A 16,764-nucleotide genomic window follows, 5' to 3' on the forward strand; every position below is an offset into this window, starting at 1 on the left:
GTTATCTTTGGATGAGAGATGAATACTCAAATTATTTAAAAAAAAATGAAAGATTCAAATTTACTACTTTATATAAATATTATTTACTATTAAATAACAAAAATTTAATTAAGTATAGATAAATAATTATATATAAATATAAATATATTAATAAATAATAGGTAATCTTGGAAGAAATCACGATTGAAAGTTTTTACATGTTCTTATTATTGCATAGTTTCATCGTTATAATGCAAAAAAAAAAATAAATATCTTAGCTAATGATCAGACGAATTATTTAATAATAAGAAAAAAAATTAAATTTTACCGTTATATCTTTATTTAAGGTATTAAATTATAATTAAAAAAAAAATGATAAAATATTGTATGTACATAAACTAAAGCATTGAAAAAAAATTTTAATTATTATTTAAGAAATAATTATATGTATGAAGCAAAATCAAATTTAATGCGGATAAGCAGATCCACATAATTATTCATTTTTATCTTCTGTTTATTATTATTATATTTAACATATATAATGAATATCTTTAATTTTTCACTTGCATCATCAATTATTATTTATTTATTTTATTTTTAAAAAATTGAAATACTGACTCTGATAATTACGTAAATACGCAATTTATTATTATCAATTATTTTTTTTACTTATTAAGTATGTATTGACAAAAAAATGTAATTATTTTTTTACAATTACTCTTTATAATTATTTTATTAAAGTGTGTGGCTGCTTTATCTAAAAAAAAAAAACATCGTTATTTTCCGAGCTTATTAAAAAAAAAAAAAAAGTATATTGAATAAACATGCATTTTTGTCCTCAATAATTGTTTATTTTAATTAAATCCTTACCTTGTTTTAATTATATAAAACACTTATTATTATTACAAATTTTTTAAATTATTGGATATTGATAATAAATAAAAATTAATAAATTCAACAAATGCTTTTATTCTTTCTTTTTGTAATAACCTATTGAATAATCATACAGTTCTGGATTAACGAATATTCCTTCGTTATTTAGTAGGTAGTAAAATGACTTATCTTTCAATGCTAGTGTCATATATCTGACTAATTCTTCTCGATGTTTTTTCACAAATACCTGAAATAAATATAATTGGTAATTCAATATCACAATGAAACTTGATATTTTTTTTAACAAGTGTCCATTAAATTTATTTAATTAGTCTAAAGAAATTGATCTTTGAATTCATTAATTCTATTTATAGAAATTTAATTATGAGAAGTGATAGTAGTAATAAATATTCAGTTAAAATTTTTTTTCTAGTCTTCAATACATTATTACAAAATAATTATTGAAATAAAAAACAAATCTGTCTATCGGTTGATCCTGCGGGCCAGCCCTAAAACTTCCCGCTGTTTGTAAGCTCCTTGAGCTTGAAAACGTTGTTGTGGGTACATGTTCAAGCTCTTCGAGCTCGAAAATACTTCCGTGTGCCATTGTTTTCGAAAAGAACCGTTTTTTAGCATTTCTTTTTCCCACGATGTCTCGCGAACGAATGAACCGATTTTGATGGTTGAGGCGGCAATCGACGTATTTCATTGAGTTCTAGAGCTGATCAGATTTTGGGATTGTTTAGTTCAGTTGTTTCAAAGATATTCGCAATAAAACTGTTTTTTATCGTTTCTTTCTCGTACGATATCTCTAAGACAAATGACCCGATTGATGGCCAACAAGCTCTTTTGATTGCCGCCTTAACCATCCAAATCGGTTCATTAGTTAAAAAGTTATAAAGACTTTACATGCATACACACAAACATACAGACACTCGGACATCATTCTGAAAATAGTCAGAATAGCTTCCTTGGACCTCAAAACGTCGACATCTGATGAAATTTCGACTTTCGAAAATCGGGGTGAAAACAACAACTTCCCGAATTTTTCGAAAATCCTCGATTTTCTTAGCGGAAAGTTAACAATTTTTAATATAGCACATTTTTAAAACGGACTAAAAACTATAATTCGTGTTCGCATACCAGAGTACCAACTAACTACAAGCTCGATGGCGTCACAATTCAAGAAGTATAGTTCATCAGAGACCTGTGTGTCATAATAGACAATAAGTTAATGTTTACTCAACACATTGACAAAATTATCCTTCACGCTTTTAAGGTATTGGGCTTCATTACCAGATCTAATAAGGATTTCACAAATCCTAACTCGTTGCTAAGACTCTATCTATTTGGAATGCGGTACCGTAATTTGGTCCCCGTACACTGACATTGCGATAAAATGTGTTGAAAAAATACAGAAGAAGCTTTTCAAGACCTTAGCTTATCGATATGGGCCATTTGATCGCCTTAACTCAATGGAAGATGTCTGCAGCCACTTCAAAATCAATAATCTTTATGATCGTCGCAAGGTTGCTGATCTAGTTTTCTACTACAAAGTAGTTAATGGGATTACCGACACTCCCGATATTAGTAGTTGCTTTGAATTAGCACCCACGGGTCTAACACTGAGGCGAAACCGCTTGCTTAAGACAACAATGATTGTTACGGTTTCATTAATGTAACTTAAACCACATATATTGATTAATGTAATCTCTTTCTTTCCTATACGTATATTAAAATTTATAATATTGTTAATTTTTTGTATATTGCCGATTGTCGTTTAGACTTTAAATAAATAAATAATATAATTTCGCTGAGCCTCATGAAGATTTAAAACCCTATACAGATTCCGAACCTACAGATGGGCCTGAAAGTTTATAATTGTGAATTTTTAATAGCTATGAAAATACTTGTAAGATTTAAAACGAGAGAAGTGGAGCGCACGCAACAGATAATTGATACATTAATAGTTAAACTAAAAATTTTATTGCGCTGCAAATGACATAAACTGATGTGTAGGTTTTCTCAGTGATAGCTTCTCTCTGCACTTCTTACAGTTATGTATTGCATGCGCCCCACGTTTTCCGTTTTAAATCTTACAAGTATTTTCATAGCTACTAAAAATTTACAATCAAAAATTTTCGGGACTATCTGTAAGAAGTTCGGAATCTTTATGGAGTTTTAAATCTTCATGACGCTTAGAGAAAATATTTTATACTTTTAAGTCTGCTTTAAAAACGTGGTATATTAAAAATTTCTTTTTATTTCAACAACTTTTTTCTGTTTTTAGTATTGTGTGTGTGAAATTTCGCAATCGATTTTAAACACTTTGATAAGATAATGATAGAGACATGAGATTTATACACTTAACTATTCAATAATCTGTTAAAAACCAATTTAAAAAATCGCTTTATTCTGTTTGCTTATCTGTCATCCAGTGGTGAGCTATATTAAAGAATATCTCATCTACACTCAGAGAATTTTACGGTACCTCAATGTACGGTACCTCGAGGTACGGAATTTTTTTACCTCAAAAATTTATAGAACAATTACTATGTCATATTAACATGAAGACAGTATGGAATTATTGTACAAATTCTCTACGTGTAGAAGTTAGTTTAAAATTACCCAAGTAGCACACTTGCCTTTGTGACATCTAAAAGATATCAACTTTTAGGCTGTTTTTGACATATCGATAAGGCACCAAAATGTTGACAAAACGATCAGAAATTTATGTAACCGAAAAAATATCTACTTAAAAGACTTGACACAAGTGACGCTAAGAAGTAAATTACAAATAGTAATAAAATAAGTCATCTAAACGATTTTTTAATTGACATGTCCTTTTTAAGACAGGAAAAACAACACAAATTTGCTGTCTCCTAGAACCAACATCCGCATGTCTTATTTATACGAAAAAAGGTGACTTTGAGACAAAACAAAATTTATCTTATCCTTTCAAAAGACATCTTTAAGACATCTTAAAGTTGACTGTGAGTTACTTGGGTAATTATAAAAATTTGTAACAAATAGACAAACAAACGAATACGGAAGCGAGTTCATGTTGTATTATCCCGAGTCGAAATTGAAGTCGTACAATCAACGTAAAAAATGATAGTCATTTTATGACAAATATCTCAAGTTTATATTTATGAAAAATGTATACGTTTTGTTAATTTTAATGCTATATAAAAATAAATGTCGCGATTTATTTACATACCCGATGAAAAAAGATTTTGTCTAATCATATATGATCATGCATAATTGTCTATATATGATCAGATCCAAAAATTGGCCAGGTCTGATCATACATAACTTGATCTGTTTATACATGATCATATATGATTATATATAATCATGCATGAACGAATATAGTCATTTTTAGAATCTCATTTAGAATATCTGTAAATTATTAATTAAGTAGTTTAATTAGGATTTATTGTCTTCATCAATATCAATGTCGCTTAAAATTAAATAAAAAAAAAAAAAAAAAATTATTAATCATCGACAATTATTCTACTACGAGGTCACCCATCCAATTAATGTCCAACGCCGATGCTGCTTAACTTTGGTTATCGATGGTTTGTAGTCTGATCCTCTAGTCTGTTATACACTTACAATTAAGAAACGTTTATGGCATTACTTAACTCAAATAATCAAATTGATACTTTATACTTTTAAATTGCTGCCGAAACCTTTAAACATTTTTTAAGTATTGGGGATTTAAGTTTGATTGATAGTTGACAGAATAAAAATTTAATAACATTGATATTAAAAAATTGTCATATTATTTAATATATATATATATATATATATATATATACCCCTTTTAAAAGAAACGATTGAAACGATTAGAAAAAAAAAATTTTAAATACTTTTTAATGCTTTTGAATACTTTGAATACTTTTAAATCGCCCTTCTTATAAGCATTTAACATTGCAAATCGTTTCGAATCGTTTCTTTTAATCAGGTTATATATATATATATATATATATATATATATTTAAATATTTATAGGTTTCATATCAATGAAATCTGATCAGATTTAATCATACATAGACATATATAACTACATATAGGTTTATATCAGTCACGTCTGATCAGATCTAATTATATATAGGCCTATATCTAATTATATATGGGTTTGTATCAATCATGTCTGATCAGATCTAATCATGTACAGACTTATATATGATCATATATGGGGTTATAACAGCTAGGTATGATTATATCTAATTATATATAGACTTATAGATGATCAGATATGATCATATATAGACTCATATATGGTTATATATGGAGTTATAACAGCCAGGTATGATTATATCTAATTATATATAGACTCATATATGATCAGACCTGATCATATATAGACTTGTACATGATTATATATGGGGTCATAACAGCCAGGTATGATCAGATCTAACTATATATAGACTTATATATAAATAGATCTGATCATATATAGACTTATGTATGATTATATATGGGGCCATAACAGCCAGGTATGATCATATCTAATTATACATAGACTCATATATAATCAGATCTGATCAGATCTAATTATATATAGACTTATATATAATCAGATCTGATCATATATAGACTTATATATGGGCTTATAACAGCCAGGTATGATCAGATCTAATTATATATGGGGTCATATATAATTATATATAATTATATATGACCCCATATATAATCATGCATGATTATATATAACTTCATATATGATTATATATAATCATATATGATCATATATATGAACATATATAATCATATATGATTAGACAAAATCTTTTTTCATCGGGTACTTTTAATAACTTAGTCCTCTTAAAAAAATCTGTCAATATGATACAATTTTTTAATAAACATGAAATAGCGAAGACTATAAAGATAATATGATTATTGGAATTATGATATAATCAACTATAAAGTTTTAAAAATTCCTGAATGATTCTATGAAAGCCCCGATGAAAAAAGATTTTATACAATTGTATAAAATTATATACAAAAAATGACCCGATCCAATTGTATACAACTGTATAAAAATTGTATACAATTCTATATAAAATGTATACAAGTCTATATAATTATTAGGGTGATTCAAAAAACAAACAAATTTTTTTTTTTTTCTTCCAAACAGGTTCAAAAGTTTCGTATGGATAAAAAAAGACGCCTGTAAAAATTAAAGCTCTTAATATTAATATTAACATTGTCCGCATTGCACTTTTCTATTTCTCATAAGAAAAACATGGAAAAAATTTTTTTACGTCTTCTGATTTTTATAAGTAGCTAACGATGCGTCATAGGAATAATTGGCAGGCATATTTTTGTAGGGAATTAAATGCTCTACCAAAAAAGATTCTTATCATTTTTGAGGAATCGCTTTGTTCAAAAGTTATTTGAGGTTGAAGTCGAATTCACATTAAATTTTGAGATTTTCTTACTTTTCCGGCGAAATTATCAGACCTATTACAAAATATTGTTAAACCTTTTTTGTAGACAATTTTATTCCCTAGAAGTTATTTTCAATAAAGTTTTTTCGAATTCCGCATTGTTTTCTAGTTATTTTCATTTTAACGTCATGCTCATAAAAAAAATAGTCTTCTGATCGATTTTAAGAGCTTGACATTAAAATAAAAATAACTAGAAAACAATGCGGAATTCGAAAAAACTTTATTGAAAATAACTTCTAGGGAATAAAATTGTCTATAAAAAAGGTCCAATGATATTTTGTAATAGGTCTGATAGTTTCGCCGGAAAAGTAAGAAAATCTCAAAATTTAATATGAATTCGACTTCAACCTCAAATAACTTCTGAACAAAGCGATTTCTCAAAAAATGATAAGAATCTTTTTTTGTAGAGCATTCAATTCCCTACAAAAATATGCCTGCCAATTATTCCTATGACGCATTGTTAGCTACTTATAAAAATCAGAAGACGTAAAAAAAATTATTTCCATGTTATTCTTACGGGAAATAGAAAAGTGCAATGCAGACAATGTTAATATTAATATTAAGAGCTTTAATTTTTACAGGTGTCTTTTTTTATCCATACGAAACTTTTGGAAGAAAAAAAAAAAATTTGTTTTTTTTTTTGAATCACCCTAATAATTATATACAATTTTATAAAAATTATATACAATTCTATATAATTGCAATATATAGAATTATATATAATTATATAGAATTTTATACAATTTGTATAGAATTCTATACAATTTCTATACAAATTGTATACAATTGGATCGGGCCATTTTTTCTATCCAATTATATATAGTCTATATATAATCATATATAGTCTATATATAATTATATATAGTTTATATATAATTGTATAAAATCATTTTTCATCGGGAGTATAATTTAATCAGTAGTAAAATTATTATAAAAATTCGTAAAGTGAAGTTTGAAAAAAAAAAGTTGATATTTAAAATACCTCATTAACAGGGACAGTTATTTGAACATCTTTTTTCCATGGATGATAAGTAAAAAGTGTTACTTTGTTACCACCTTTATGTAAAATAATATATTTTATTGAACGTACTGTCAATACCCAAATTATAATTGATGATCCAAGACCTGTAAAAAATTATGTATCATTAATTCTCAGGCAGTGATAACTAAATAATTTATATTACCTGCTACAAACGGCAATGAAAACGTAAAAACAATCAGAAAATTTCTTTTACAATAAGAAAAAATAGATTCATTTGTTTCAAATCTTGGCATCCAATCAATCAATGCAATAGTGATAGCAGTGAAAAGTATGAATTGAAAAACTGACAGTATTGTTAGCCCAATAAAATATCGTGGTGCTTCATATTTATAAAGCAACACATTGTTTGCAACATTTGTATTTACTTCTCCGAATTTAGCATCTAAATTATTTCTTATTTGATAAATATTTATCGTCACTCGAGGTTTCAATATTCTATTTTTATTTAGAAAATCATTGTTCCTGAAACAATAATATTTAATGAGTGTGAATGTATCTTACAATTGACAATTTTTTAAATTTTAAAACAAATAAATAAAATGTAAGTAGAACTATAATTTAAAAATTGCATATTTAAATATTTAAAAAATCGGTACGCGCAATTTTTTAAATTTCATTATTTTAATTGATGAATTTATTTATTTAAAATTTATAAATTGTCCCATGTCTGCTACATTCACACTCAAAATATTAAAAATGAGTATGAATTTAGCAGACATCAGACAAATTTGAAATTATTAATAAATAGAGTAAATAATTAATAAAATTAAATTTAAAAAAAAAACGCGAATTTAAAAAATTTTGAAATTAATAAGTGCATTCTTTATAAATATATTTTTTAAAATTATTTACTCATTTATTTGTAATTTTAAATTTGATGTCTGCTACATTCTCACTCATTATTTAGAATATTGTGATCCTGGAGTAAACAGACAATTAATAATTTTTGGATTTACTTTTTTACAATTTCATTAAAAAAAAAAAAAACTAAAAATATACACACGTAGAAAATTAAAAAAACTACAGATGCAATTTCCTGAAATAATTTTTTTTTTAATTCATCGCTTTTAAAAAAATCAAAAAATTATTAGACGTCGGCTAATTTCAGTATCATAAAATATTATAATTAAACAATAAAGTTTGTTCATTGAAATTCCAATACCTTAGTCTACATGGTGATTGTAATGTTTGAAAATATTTAACATTACGTATTACATGATTGCTGTACGAAATAAATTTTGTTTTTGATTTTGAAAATATTTTTAATAAACTTAGCGACATTTTTTTAATTATTTATTTTTATTTATGTAATATTAAAGGTTAACTATTATTGAAGCTAACCTCTTAAAAAAATTTATAAAACTTTAACAAAACATTATTAATTGATCGTATATTTATTTTATTTAGTTATCAAGATTAATTGTATAATAATAATTAATCAACAAGTACTTTTATAAATAATAATGCAATTGTTACAATTTAAATAACTATACATAAATTCGTAAGCTTTAATGGAGCCGGTAAAAAATTAGATGGCGTTCAATGCTTAAGATATTTAATTTTACATTCTTTTTTTTTTTTTTTTTTTTTTTTTTACAGTACAAAAGCAATAAAATAGTTTACATAAGAAATTAAAAATCAAAAGTCGGCAATAATAAAAAAATTTAAAGTCCTCTAATTTTATCAATAATTTTATAGAAATCGTTCTTTTCATTAGCAAACACTTCATAAATTCTATGAAAGACTCTTTCAGCAGACATCTCTATAAATAATCGGCGTCTTTCAACAGCTTCATATTTTTCTTGAGCTTCTTGTAGTTCATTGGATTCAACCTCAACATCTGGAATCGATTCTTTAATTACTTTTATTTCATCTTCAAATTTTTTATTTAAATCACGCAGTTTAGCTTCATCCATTTTAGCACGTAATTTAATATTTTTAATCAAAATTTTTCTTTCATCATTCTTTGACAGTCTTTCATCTTTTTCTTGCTCCATTATTTTCTTTTTCTCTTGCAAAGACTCTAACTGATTATTGTGTGAGTTAATCATTGATTTATATTCATTCATTTGTTTCGTCATACTTTCATTTAAATGTTTTATAGCTTCACCCTTTGGTTTAAATTCATCTATGACTTTAAAATCAATAAGCGAAGTACGTGGTAAAGTAAACTGATCAGCCTTTTCTGATAGATTAACAACAATATCTTTATTGTAAGCCAAAACAGCTGAATTTAATTTGTCGAGCATACTCGAATGTTTCATATCAAGTGTCCAAACTTCTTTCTGCAATTCTTCTAAATGTTCATTGAATGTATGCAAATATTTCTGTAACTCAGAACATTTTCTTAATATTTCGTCATGCTCTTCAACAGTCATCAACTGAGATTTAATACAATGATTAAGGTCATCAAGTTTCTTTAATAATTTATCTTTATCTTTGTCTAAACGTTCAACATCACTTTGTAATTTTTCAATTTTAAGTTCTTCATTTTTAGAAAATTCAATCTGAGCATTTTCATAAGCTGTTTGTTTAAGTTCATCCTCTTCTAACAATTTAACTTTTTCTTTAGATTCTTCAAACTTTCTCAAAACCTGTTCGTACTGTTTATCAAACTCATCAGATTTTTTCTGTGCCTCCTCAGCTTCTTCTTCAGCACGTTGTTTATTATCTTCATTACAACCCAAATCATCAGCAATACCTTGTGCATATTTTTTAATTAATTTTTCTTCTTCATCAACTTGTCCGTCATTCCAAGCAATATAAAGTTCCAATAGCTTTGTAAATTTATTGCGATTTATTATTTCACTTTCCTCAGCATCAACAAACGGTAAACTGTGTAATTGAAATTTTTCAAAAGCCACATCTTTGGCTTCACAAATTTCAACGAGCCAAGACAACCAACCAAGTACATGGGGCCAAGAGTGCATTGTATTTGCTGTTTTTAACCAAGATTTAGCCATCGTACCCGGATAATGAATTTTTTTAGCAATCTTCGGTAATTCTTCCATGTAATTATTTGAATTTAATTCCTGTTTAACGTGAAGAAATTTTAATAAAAAGTCTGATGCTGATACGAAAATTTTTAAAGAAACTGGTCTTAAACTGCCATTAGAATTAAGAATTGATGACTGATGAGCATTGCTGAAAAAAGTATCTATTCTATTGAGCATTTGTCCTTGAAAATTCTTATCATTCAAAGGCCTAGTGTCTTTCTTTGATGAATTATTGCTGTTTAATCCACTAGCACGTTCAGCTGATGGCGATCTTCCTCTAGGACCTGACGGTAAATCTAGATAGGGTTTGTTGGAACTTACTCGCGGTGTTATTGGAGTCGTCAATTGATTATGAGATCCAAGAGATGCTTTACCTATTAATTATTTAATTAAATAAATAAATAAATTCAAATAAATATTTAATTTAATTATACTAACCTAGAATACTTGGAGGTTTTAAATTAGAACGTCTGATGCTACCACGATCAGACGAAGCACTTCTGATCCTAGGTCTTGGTATTTGCGAATTAACGTCATTACTTGAGAGTACTTTTGGTTTTCCAATATTTGATACTCTGGGTTCTGAACGAATTTTGTCATCTCGATCCATCATTGATACTCTGATAGGATTCAAAGACGATTTACGTCCTGTTGAAGTTTTTCTCATTTTTATTTATTCTTCAAAGACTGTTTACTTTAAAAATATTTATTTTTATTTTTAATCTAATTATTTAACAACAATAATAATTGTTTGCGATAATTGTTTATGTTGACAACGACACTTCATATTGAAAACATTCAAACTGATTCAAACCTTCAACGGTAAACCAAAAGTTTGTTATGAATGAGAGTAAAACTTAATGGTAGTTTTCAAAATTAATAATGGGTACAAAACGTAAGGCGGCGCTTTCAAACAAATTTATTTATTTACTATTGAATTAATTAATTCAATAAATAATGAAATAAATCATTTTGGAGTAATTAATATTTAAAATTTAAAAAAAAATTATAAATTTTCTGTGAATTTTGAATGTTAATTAATCAGCTGATGAAAATTTATCATATAAAATGAAATGGATGTACGTTTCTTAAATATCGAGTGTCAATGGTCAAAGTCAACATGAAAAAGCGCCTTTAGATTGATCTAAATTTAGCTCACAAATATTTACATTTGCCGCGCCGGGTTTTAACGAAATAAAAATTTAAACAAAGATTTTAAATAAACCATAATATTATTCAGTAGTTAATATATTAATAATAAACTTATTGTTCATGTAATTTTTTTTTAAATAAAATGAATCGTAGAACTAGTGATTCAAGTAAATCATCAGTTAAAAATGCAAGATGTTGTGCAAATGAGGTTATCAAAGCTAAAAATACACCTGTAAGTTTAAAATGAGTGTAAATGTAGCAGACATACGACAATTTTTTAATTACATATGAAAAAATTAAATAATTCAAATAATAAAATTTTGAAAAATGCATATACTAAATTTTGGTTTGTCTAAGAATGCATTTTTTTTATTTTTATTTTATAAACATTTCAATTTATGATTTAAAAAGTTTTAAAAATTGTCAGATGTCCGCTAACTTTACTATCATAAGTTTAAATTGTCAAGTAGTTTTAATTAATTTACTATTATTATAAATATTTTTTGTTTTAGAATTTACCTAAATCAAGCTCTAGTGGTGTCGTAGTTCTTGATAATGAGACGACTACTGTTGAAGTTACTGTTAAAAAAAGAGGGAAAAAAAGTTCATCAAATGTTGACAAGGTAACAGTAAGCAATGAAAAATTATCTGGTGATAAAAAACAATCTTGTGGATTTGAAAATCATCACTGGAGTAGAATTTTACGCGAGCAAAATTTATCAACGCTCAAGCAAAATTATCGTCCGTGTTTAGCTAAATCCCAGCAGGAATCAAAAACTATCCAAAGACAACGGTCATCTGAAAATATTTATGAAAGAGATACTAAAAAATTAACTAGCCAAAGAAATTCATCGAGACACAATAACAATAATAATAATAATAATGATTTAATAGATAACATTTCGTCAAAACAAATTACACCAAAAAAATTGAATCATGATAATAGATATTCTTACAGTGGAGGAATGCCATCGGTTACATCAACAAATAGTAACACTGAGTCGGTATTTGTAGTTGATCGTGGTGTACAATGTGGTGGTATTTATGACGGAACAAATGATAATTTTCGTAAATTAAATCCTGTTAGAACTTTAGCATTTTTAATGAAAGAATTAGAAATTATTATTGGTGGTGGTAGAGCTGGTGAAATTTTAACTGAAATGGAAGATGCTCTTTTACGAATTCCTGTTGAATCAGGGCAACCATCTCACATGGTAAAATATTTCATTTATTTTATTTTTTTATATTTACTTAATTATAAAATTTATTTTCATGAAACCAGCATCGAAACTTAAAATTTCAGTATCTCTTATAAATTTCAAATGACAATTTACGCTTACGAATAGTTGATCACACTATTGTTCTTAAATTAACTTGTTTCTGACTGGCTGCTGACACTGAAACTTTAAATTCCAATGCAGGTAATCATGAAAAATTTAGTGTGTAACTCAGGATGAAACGATTTCAGACTGCGGGTGATACCAGCCAACTTTACCCTGGTCTGAAATCGTTTTGTTTCATTCCTTGTCACACAATATACTATTATGACTTTATTTCTCTTACAGGACTTAGAAACAATTGCTGCTAAAGCTAAATTAGAAGCTAATATAGCGAAATTAGAATCAACTTGTAAGACAATGGAAGAGGGATACAAATCTGTTCGTAAAGAGAATACAATACTTCAACAGTAAAATTTATTTATATACATATATTTACTACTTGTATTATTTATTATTCATTTATTGAATTATTCGTTTTTTTTTTTTTATTGATATAGACGTATCCAAGAATTATCAGGACTATTGAAACAAACAAAACAGCAAGAAAGTGAATTAGAATGTGAAATAAAACGATTACGTACTGATTTAAATGAAGCATTAAAAAATGATTTGGCAAACAGAAAACTTATAAATGAATTACGAGAAGAGAATAGACAAATTGGTGTATTAAAAAAAGAATTGAAAGATGAAATGGAATTGACGCATTACTTAAAATTAGAAAAAGAAAAATTGACAATAATGTCTTCTTATAAAGACGCTGAATTTATTAAACTTCGTAATGCTATCAAGTAAGTATACTATTAATTTTTTTTTTTCTATCACTTGCGTTAGAATTACATGTTCCCATGCCTACTTAATCAGACAAAAAGCTAATTTTAAATCGGTAAGATTTTTCAAGGGCATAAAACTTCTGATTTCTATCCGCTAAATTAATTACTGACAATTTCAGACTCCAGACATTTAAACTTTAAATTTCAACGCAAGTAATCAAGAAAAATGTAGTGCATGGCACGGGATAAAACGTTATTTCAAACTTCATATGTCAGTCAACTGCATCATCGTCTGAAATTGTCTTGCTTCACCTCATGATTCAACATTACTATTAATCTACAAACTAGTTTCTTTTTATTTTTAATTTCTATTTAAATTAACACGCCGGTCCGGACAAGCCCACTTTTGAGACCGCTCAAGATGTGGTTATAGGTCTGTATAAACTTACTAGCCACTGGCTTTCGTCAGACCCCACACATTCCTTGGCGTAACGTAGATATACTATATATTATACTCTTGTTCGATGTGACATCCCGTATCAGACCCAAACAGCCCCACGTCTCAAGCATAAGACTGGTAATTTCAATCACGGTTAACAAATTATAACAAAAACCGATGAGCTTATGGTATAATTCCTATATGTTTATCATGATTGTTGATTTCTTCAGCACTCCCGTGTTTTTTAATGTCTCGCTTGCATTATAGCAACATCCTATAATTTGAATAGTGTCCTATGAGCAAAATGCTCATAATGGAAATGCTGACGGGTTAAATAAAAAAAATTAAGTGAATACAAGACAAATATAATTTTTGAGGTTGATAATTATAATGATAACGTAGTGATGGACACAGATCTTCAATCTTAATGTTATGATACATGATGTGTGTATTTAGTAAAGGCTGTTTGAATTTGGAGTTACAACATATATATTAGGGTGGTCGTTAAAAATTAAATTTTCTCAAGCGCCCCATAAAAAGCTTCTTTTTAGTGAATAAACACGTGGGGAATTTGGTTTTTTCTTTTTAAGTAAAAAGAGCATGTGCCTCAGGACGATCAAAGTTCATTTTTCGACACAATCGCGTTTTTTTTTTAATATCTCATGAAATATGCAGATTAAAGGAAAAACTCATAGGAACAATTTTGCAGAAAATTAAATTCTTGACAAAAAAGGTCATTTTCAGTTTTTTTATAAAATGTGTATTTATGAAGATATTTTAAAAAAATGTTTTTTAGATCTTATGAATTGAGCGTTTTAAGGATTACAAATGTTGAAAATAACATTTTTCTAAGTATATAGCAACTATAACAAGCATTAATGATTGATATGTTACGAGTTACGAAGTTGTCTATATTTAAGAAAAAACATTATTTTTAACATTCGTAATCCTTTAAATACTCAATTGATAAGATCTAAAAAAGTTTTCTTAAAATTTCTTCGTAAATACACATTTTATAAAAATATGAATGCGACCTTTTTTGTCAAGAATTTAATTTCCTACAAAATTGTTCCTATGATTTTTTCCTTTAATCTGCATATTTCATGAGATATTTAAAAAAAAACCGCGATTGTATCGAAAAATGAACTTTGATCGTCCTAAGGCACGTGTTCTTTTTACTTAAAAAGAAAAAACCAATTTCCCCACGTATTTTTTCATTAAAAAGAAGCTTTTTATAGGGCGTCCGAGAAAATTTAATTTGTAACGACCACCCTAATATATATAATATAAAAAAATATAATATAACATTAAAAATAAAAGTTGACTTTGTATGTTGATTTTAATGTAAAAAATTTATTATTTAAAATTTTATGTTATAGAAAAAAGTATTCTGAAACAGAGATAACCAATTTAATATTATTACTTGAAAGTTTGTCTGCATAATAATACAGGAGGTGAATTTATAAATAAAGTGAATAAATAATAAACTAATTGAATTTAAATTGTTGCAGAGAGTTGCAAAATAACATTGCCGATCAGTTAGTGGGCCTGAGAGAATTCCCAACAGATAACGGAGTGATATTTCCGGATCATCATTCCACAATGATTGCCGGTAAAACTGTTTGTTCAACTCCATCGCCAACGTTACACAAATCACCTGAAGCACAAGTATGGCGAAATAGATCTGATTTATCAGACTCCACGATCAATCCACGTGATTCAAATGCACCTGCAACTCATCAACAAATACCACTATCCAATACAAATAACGATACTAACAATGATAAATTTCAAGAAAAAACTCATTTAGAATTTATTAGTCTTGCTGGCGAGGAATCTTTGCATTCATCATCAAAAAGTAATCACGGTAATTTTTTTTTTTATGTTTAATTTAATTTTATAAATATTAATTATTGTCTTTAATTAATTTATATTAATAATAATAATTACTATTTTTTAGATTTAAAAAGTATTGATGAAGTTGATACAAGTAAAAATAATAATGAATCACAAGATAAACGAAAAAAAATAAATTCAAAGTTAAATAAAGTAATAAGTAAAAATAAATCAAAATTACGTGGTGATAGTAAATTACAATCAAATAATGATAATGGTTATCATGATAGTAATATATATTCAGTTAATTTTATAGACAAAGATATGGAGAAAGAAATTAAAATGATGTATGAAAATATGAGACAGAAAATACGAATTCCGGTTAACGTACCAAGTCCGCCACGTAATTTTCCGAATCCCGATTGGAGTGACAGTACATTGCCTACGATGAGTATATCAGAGTCGACCTCTGCTTAATGAAATTTCCAAAAAATAAAAATTTAATAATTTTTTTATTACTATGTTAACAAATTTATTTCATTATTTTTTTATTCGTAGTTTTTAATTTATTAGCATTTTTAAAAATGTTGGTAACAATTTGTAAATAAAAACTATCGAGTATCAATCATTATTAAAAAAAAAAAAATTAATGAGGTACTAAAAATAAAAAATGTTTATGAAACAATTTGATATTTGTTAAAAAATAAAAATTATTTTGTTACGGCACATTGGACCAGTCTATTAGTTTTACAAAGCCATGAACAAAAATATTTCGACTTGTGTTTGTAGAATTAAAAAAAAAAAGTTAGACACTAGACATCAGAAAGTCTAATGTCAGATTTGGTTTGTTTAATTTAAATAAAATAAAATAAAATAAAAAAAAATTACTGTTTCTGCTGTTTGTTTAGAAGAGTTTCACGTCTTCATAATAAAGTGTT

General features: G+C 26.7%; 3 protein-coding genes across 4 annotated transcripts; 1 reads left to right on the plus strand and 2 right to left on the minus strand.

The window, feature by feature from the left end:
• Window positions 1-574: 574 nt before the first annotated feature.
• Window positions 575-8,774, minus strand: LOC130675310 (transmembrane protein 223). The gene is made up of 5 exons (XM_057480887.1): window positions 8,516-8,774; window positions 7,496-7,815; window positions 7,294-7,436; window positions 850-1,099; window positions 575-736 (listed from the first exon to the last, which is right to left on the minus strand). The coding sequence occupies exons 1-4, from the start codon at window positions 8,632-8,634 to the stop codon at window positions 947-949; spliced, it is 735 nt and encodes a 244-aa protein (XP_057336870.1). The 5' UTR covers window positions 8,635-8,774; the 3' UTR covers window positions 575-736; window positions 850-946.
• A 90-nt stretch (window positions 8,775-8,864) lies between these two features.
• Window positions 8,865-11,173, minus strand: LOC130675301 (kinetochore protein NDC80 homolog). Its single transcript, XM_057480872.1, has 2 exons — window positions 10,788-11,173; window positions 8,865-10,723 (listed from the first exon to the last, which is right to left on the minus strand). Exons 1-2 carry the CDS (start codon window positions 11,014-11,016, stop codon window positions 9,018-9,020), a joined length of 1,935 nt encoding a protein of 644 aa, XP_057336855.1. The 5' UTR covers window positions 11,017-11,173; the 3' UTR covers window positions 8,865-9,017.
• A 268-nt stretch (window positions 11,174-11,441) lies between these two features.
• Window positions 11,442-16,710, plus strand: LOC130675303 (kinesin-related protein 10-like). 2 transcript variants are annotated; one of them, XM_057480873.1, is made up of 6 exons: window positions 11,442-11,733; window positions 12,014-12,715; window positions 13,067-13,188; window positions 13,279-13,569; window positions 15,502-15,857; window positions 15,951-16,710. In XM_057480873.1, the coding sequence occupies exons 1-6, from the start codon at window positions 11,644-11,646 to the stop codon at window positions 16,301-16,303; spliced, it is 1,914 nt and encodes a 637-aa protein (XP_057336856.1). In that variant the 5' UTR covers window positions 11,442-11,643; the 3' UTR covers window positions 16,304-16,710. The 2 variants fall into 2 exon arrangements, with proteins under 2 accessions (XP_057336856.1, XP_057336857.1); XM_057480874.1 differs by having other exon boundaries at window positions 11,444-11,733; window positions 15,502-15,848.
• The last annotated feature ends 54 nt before the right edge of the window (window positions 16,711-16,764 follow it).

The sequence above is a fragment of the Microplitis mediator genome, chromosome 10 (genome assembly GCF_029852145.1).
Source record: "Microplitis mediator isolate UGA2020A chromosome 10, iyMicMedi2.1, whole genome shotgun sequence".
Lineage (NCBI taxonomy): Eukaryota > Metazoa > Arthropoda > Insecta > Hymenoptera > Braconidae > Microplitis > Microplitis mediator.

What these genes read in the sequence shown, in the direction of transcription:
- LOC130675310 (XM_057480887.1), bottom strand. Translation starts at nt 8,634, where the DNA reads ATGTCGCTAAGTTTATTAAAAATATTTTCAAAATCAAAAACAAAATTT. An exon ending in CAATCACCATGTAGACTAAG is followed by an intron (nt 7,816 to 8,515) that starts GTATTGGAATTT and finishes TTATTGTTTCAG; the next exon opens with GAACAATGATTTTCTAAATA. An exon ending in TTCATTGCCGTTTGTAGCAG is followed by an intron (nt 7,437 to 7,495) that starts GTAATATAAATT and finishes AATTTTTTACAG; the next exon opens with GTCTTGGATCATCAATTATA.
- LOC130675301 (XM_057480872.1), bottom strand. Translation starts at nt 11,016, where the DNA reads ATGAGAAAAACTTCAACAGGACGTAAATCGTCTTTGAATCCTATCAGA. An exon ending in AAAACCTCCAAGTATTCTAG is followed by an intron (nt 10,724 to 10,787) that starts GTTAGTATAATT and finishes AATAATTAATAG; the next exon opens with GTAAAGCATCTCTTGGATCT.
- LOC130675303 (XM_057480873.1), top strand. Translation starts at nt 11,644, where the DNA reads ATGAATCGTAGAACTAGTGATTCAAGTAAATCATCAGTTAAAAATGCA. An exon ending in CAGGGCAACCATCTCACATG is followed by an intron (nt 12,716 to 13,066) that starts GTAAAATATTTC and finishes TTTCTCTTACAG; the next exon opens with GACTTAGAAACAATTGCTGC. An exon ending in AAACTTCGTAATGCTATCAA is followed by an intron (nt 13,570 to 15,501) that starts GTAAGTATACTA and finishes AAATTGTTGCAG; the next exon opens with AGAGTTGCAAAATAACATTG.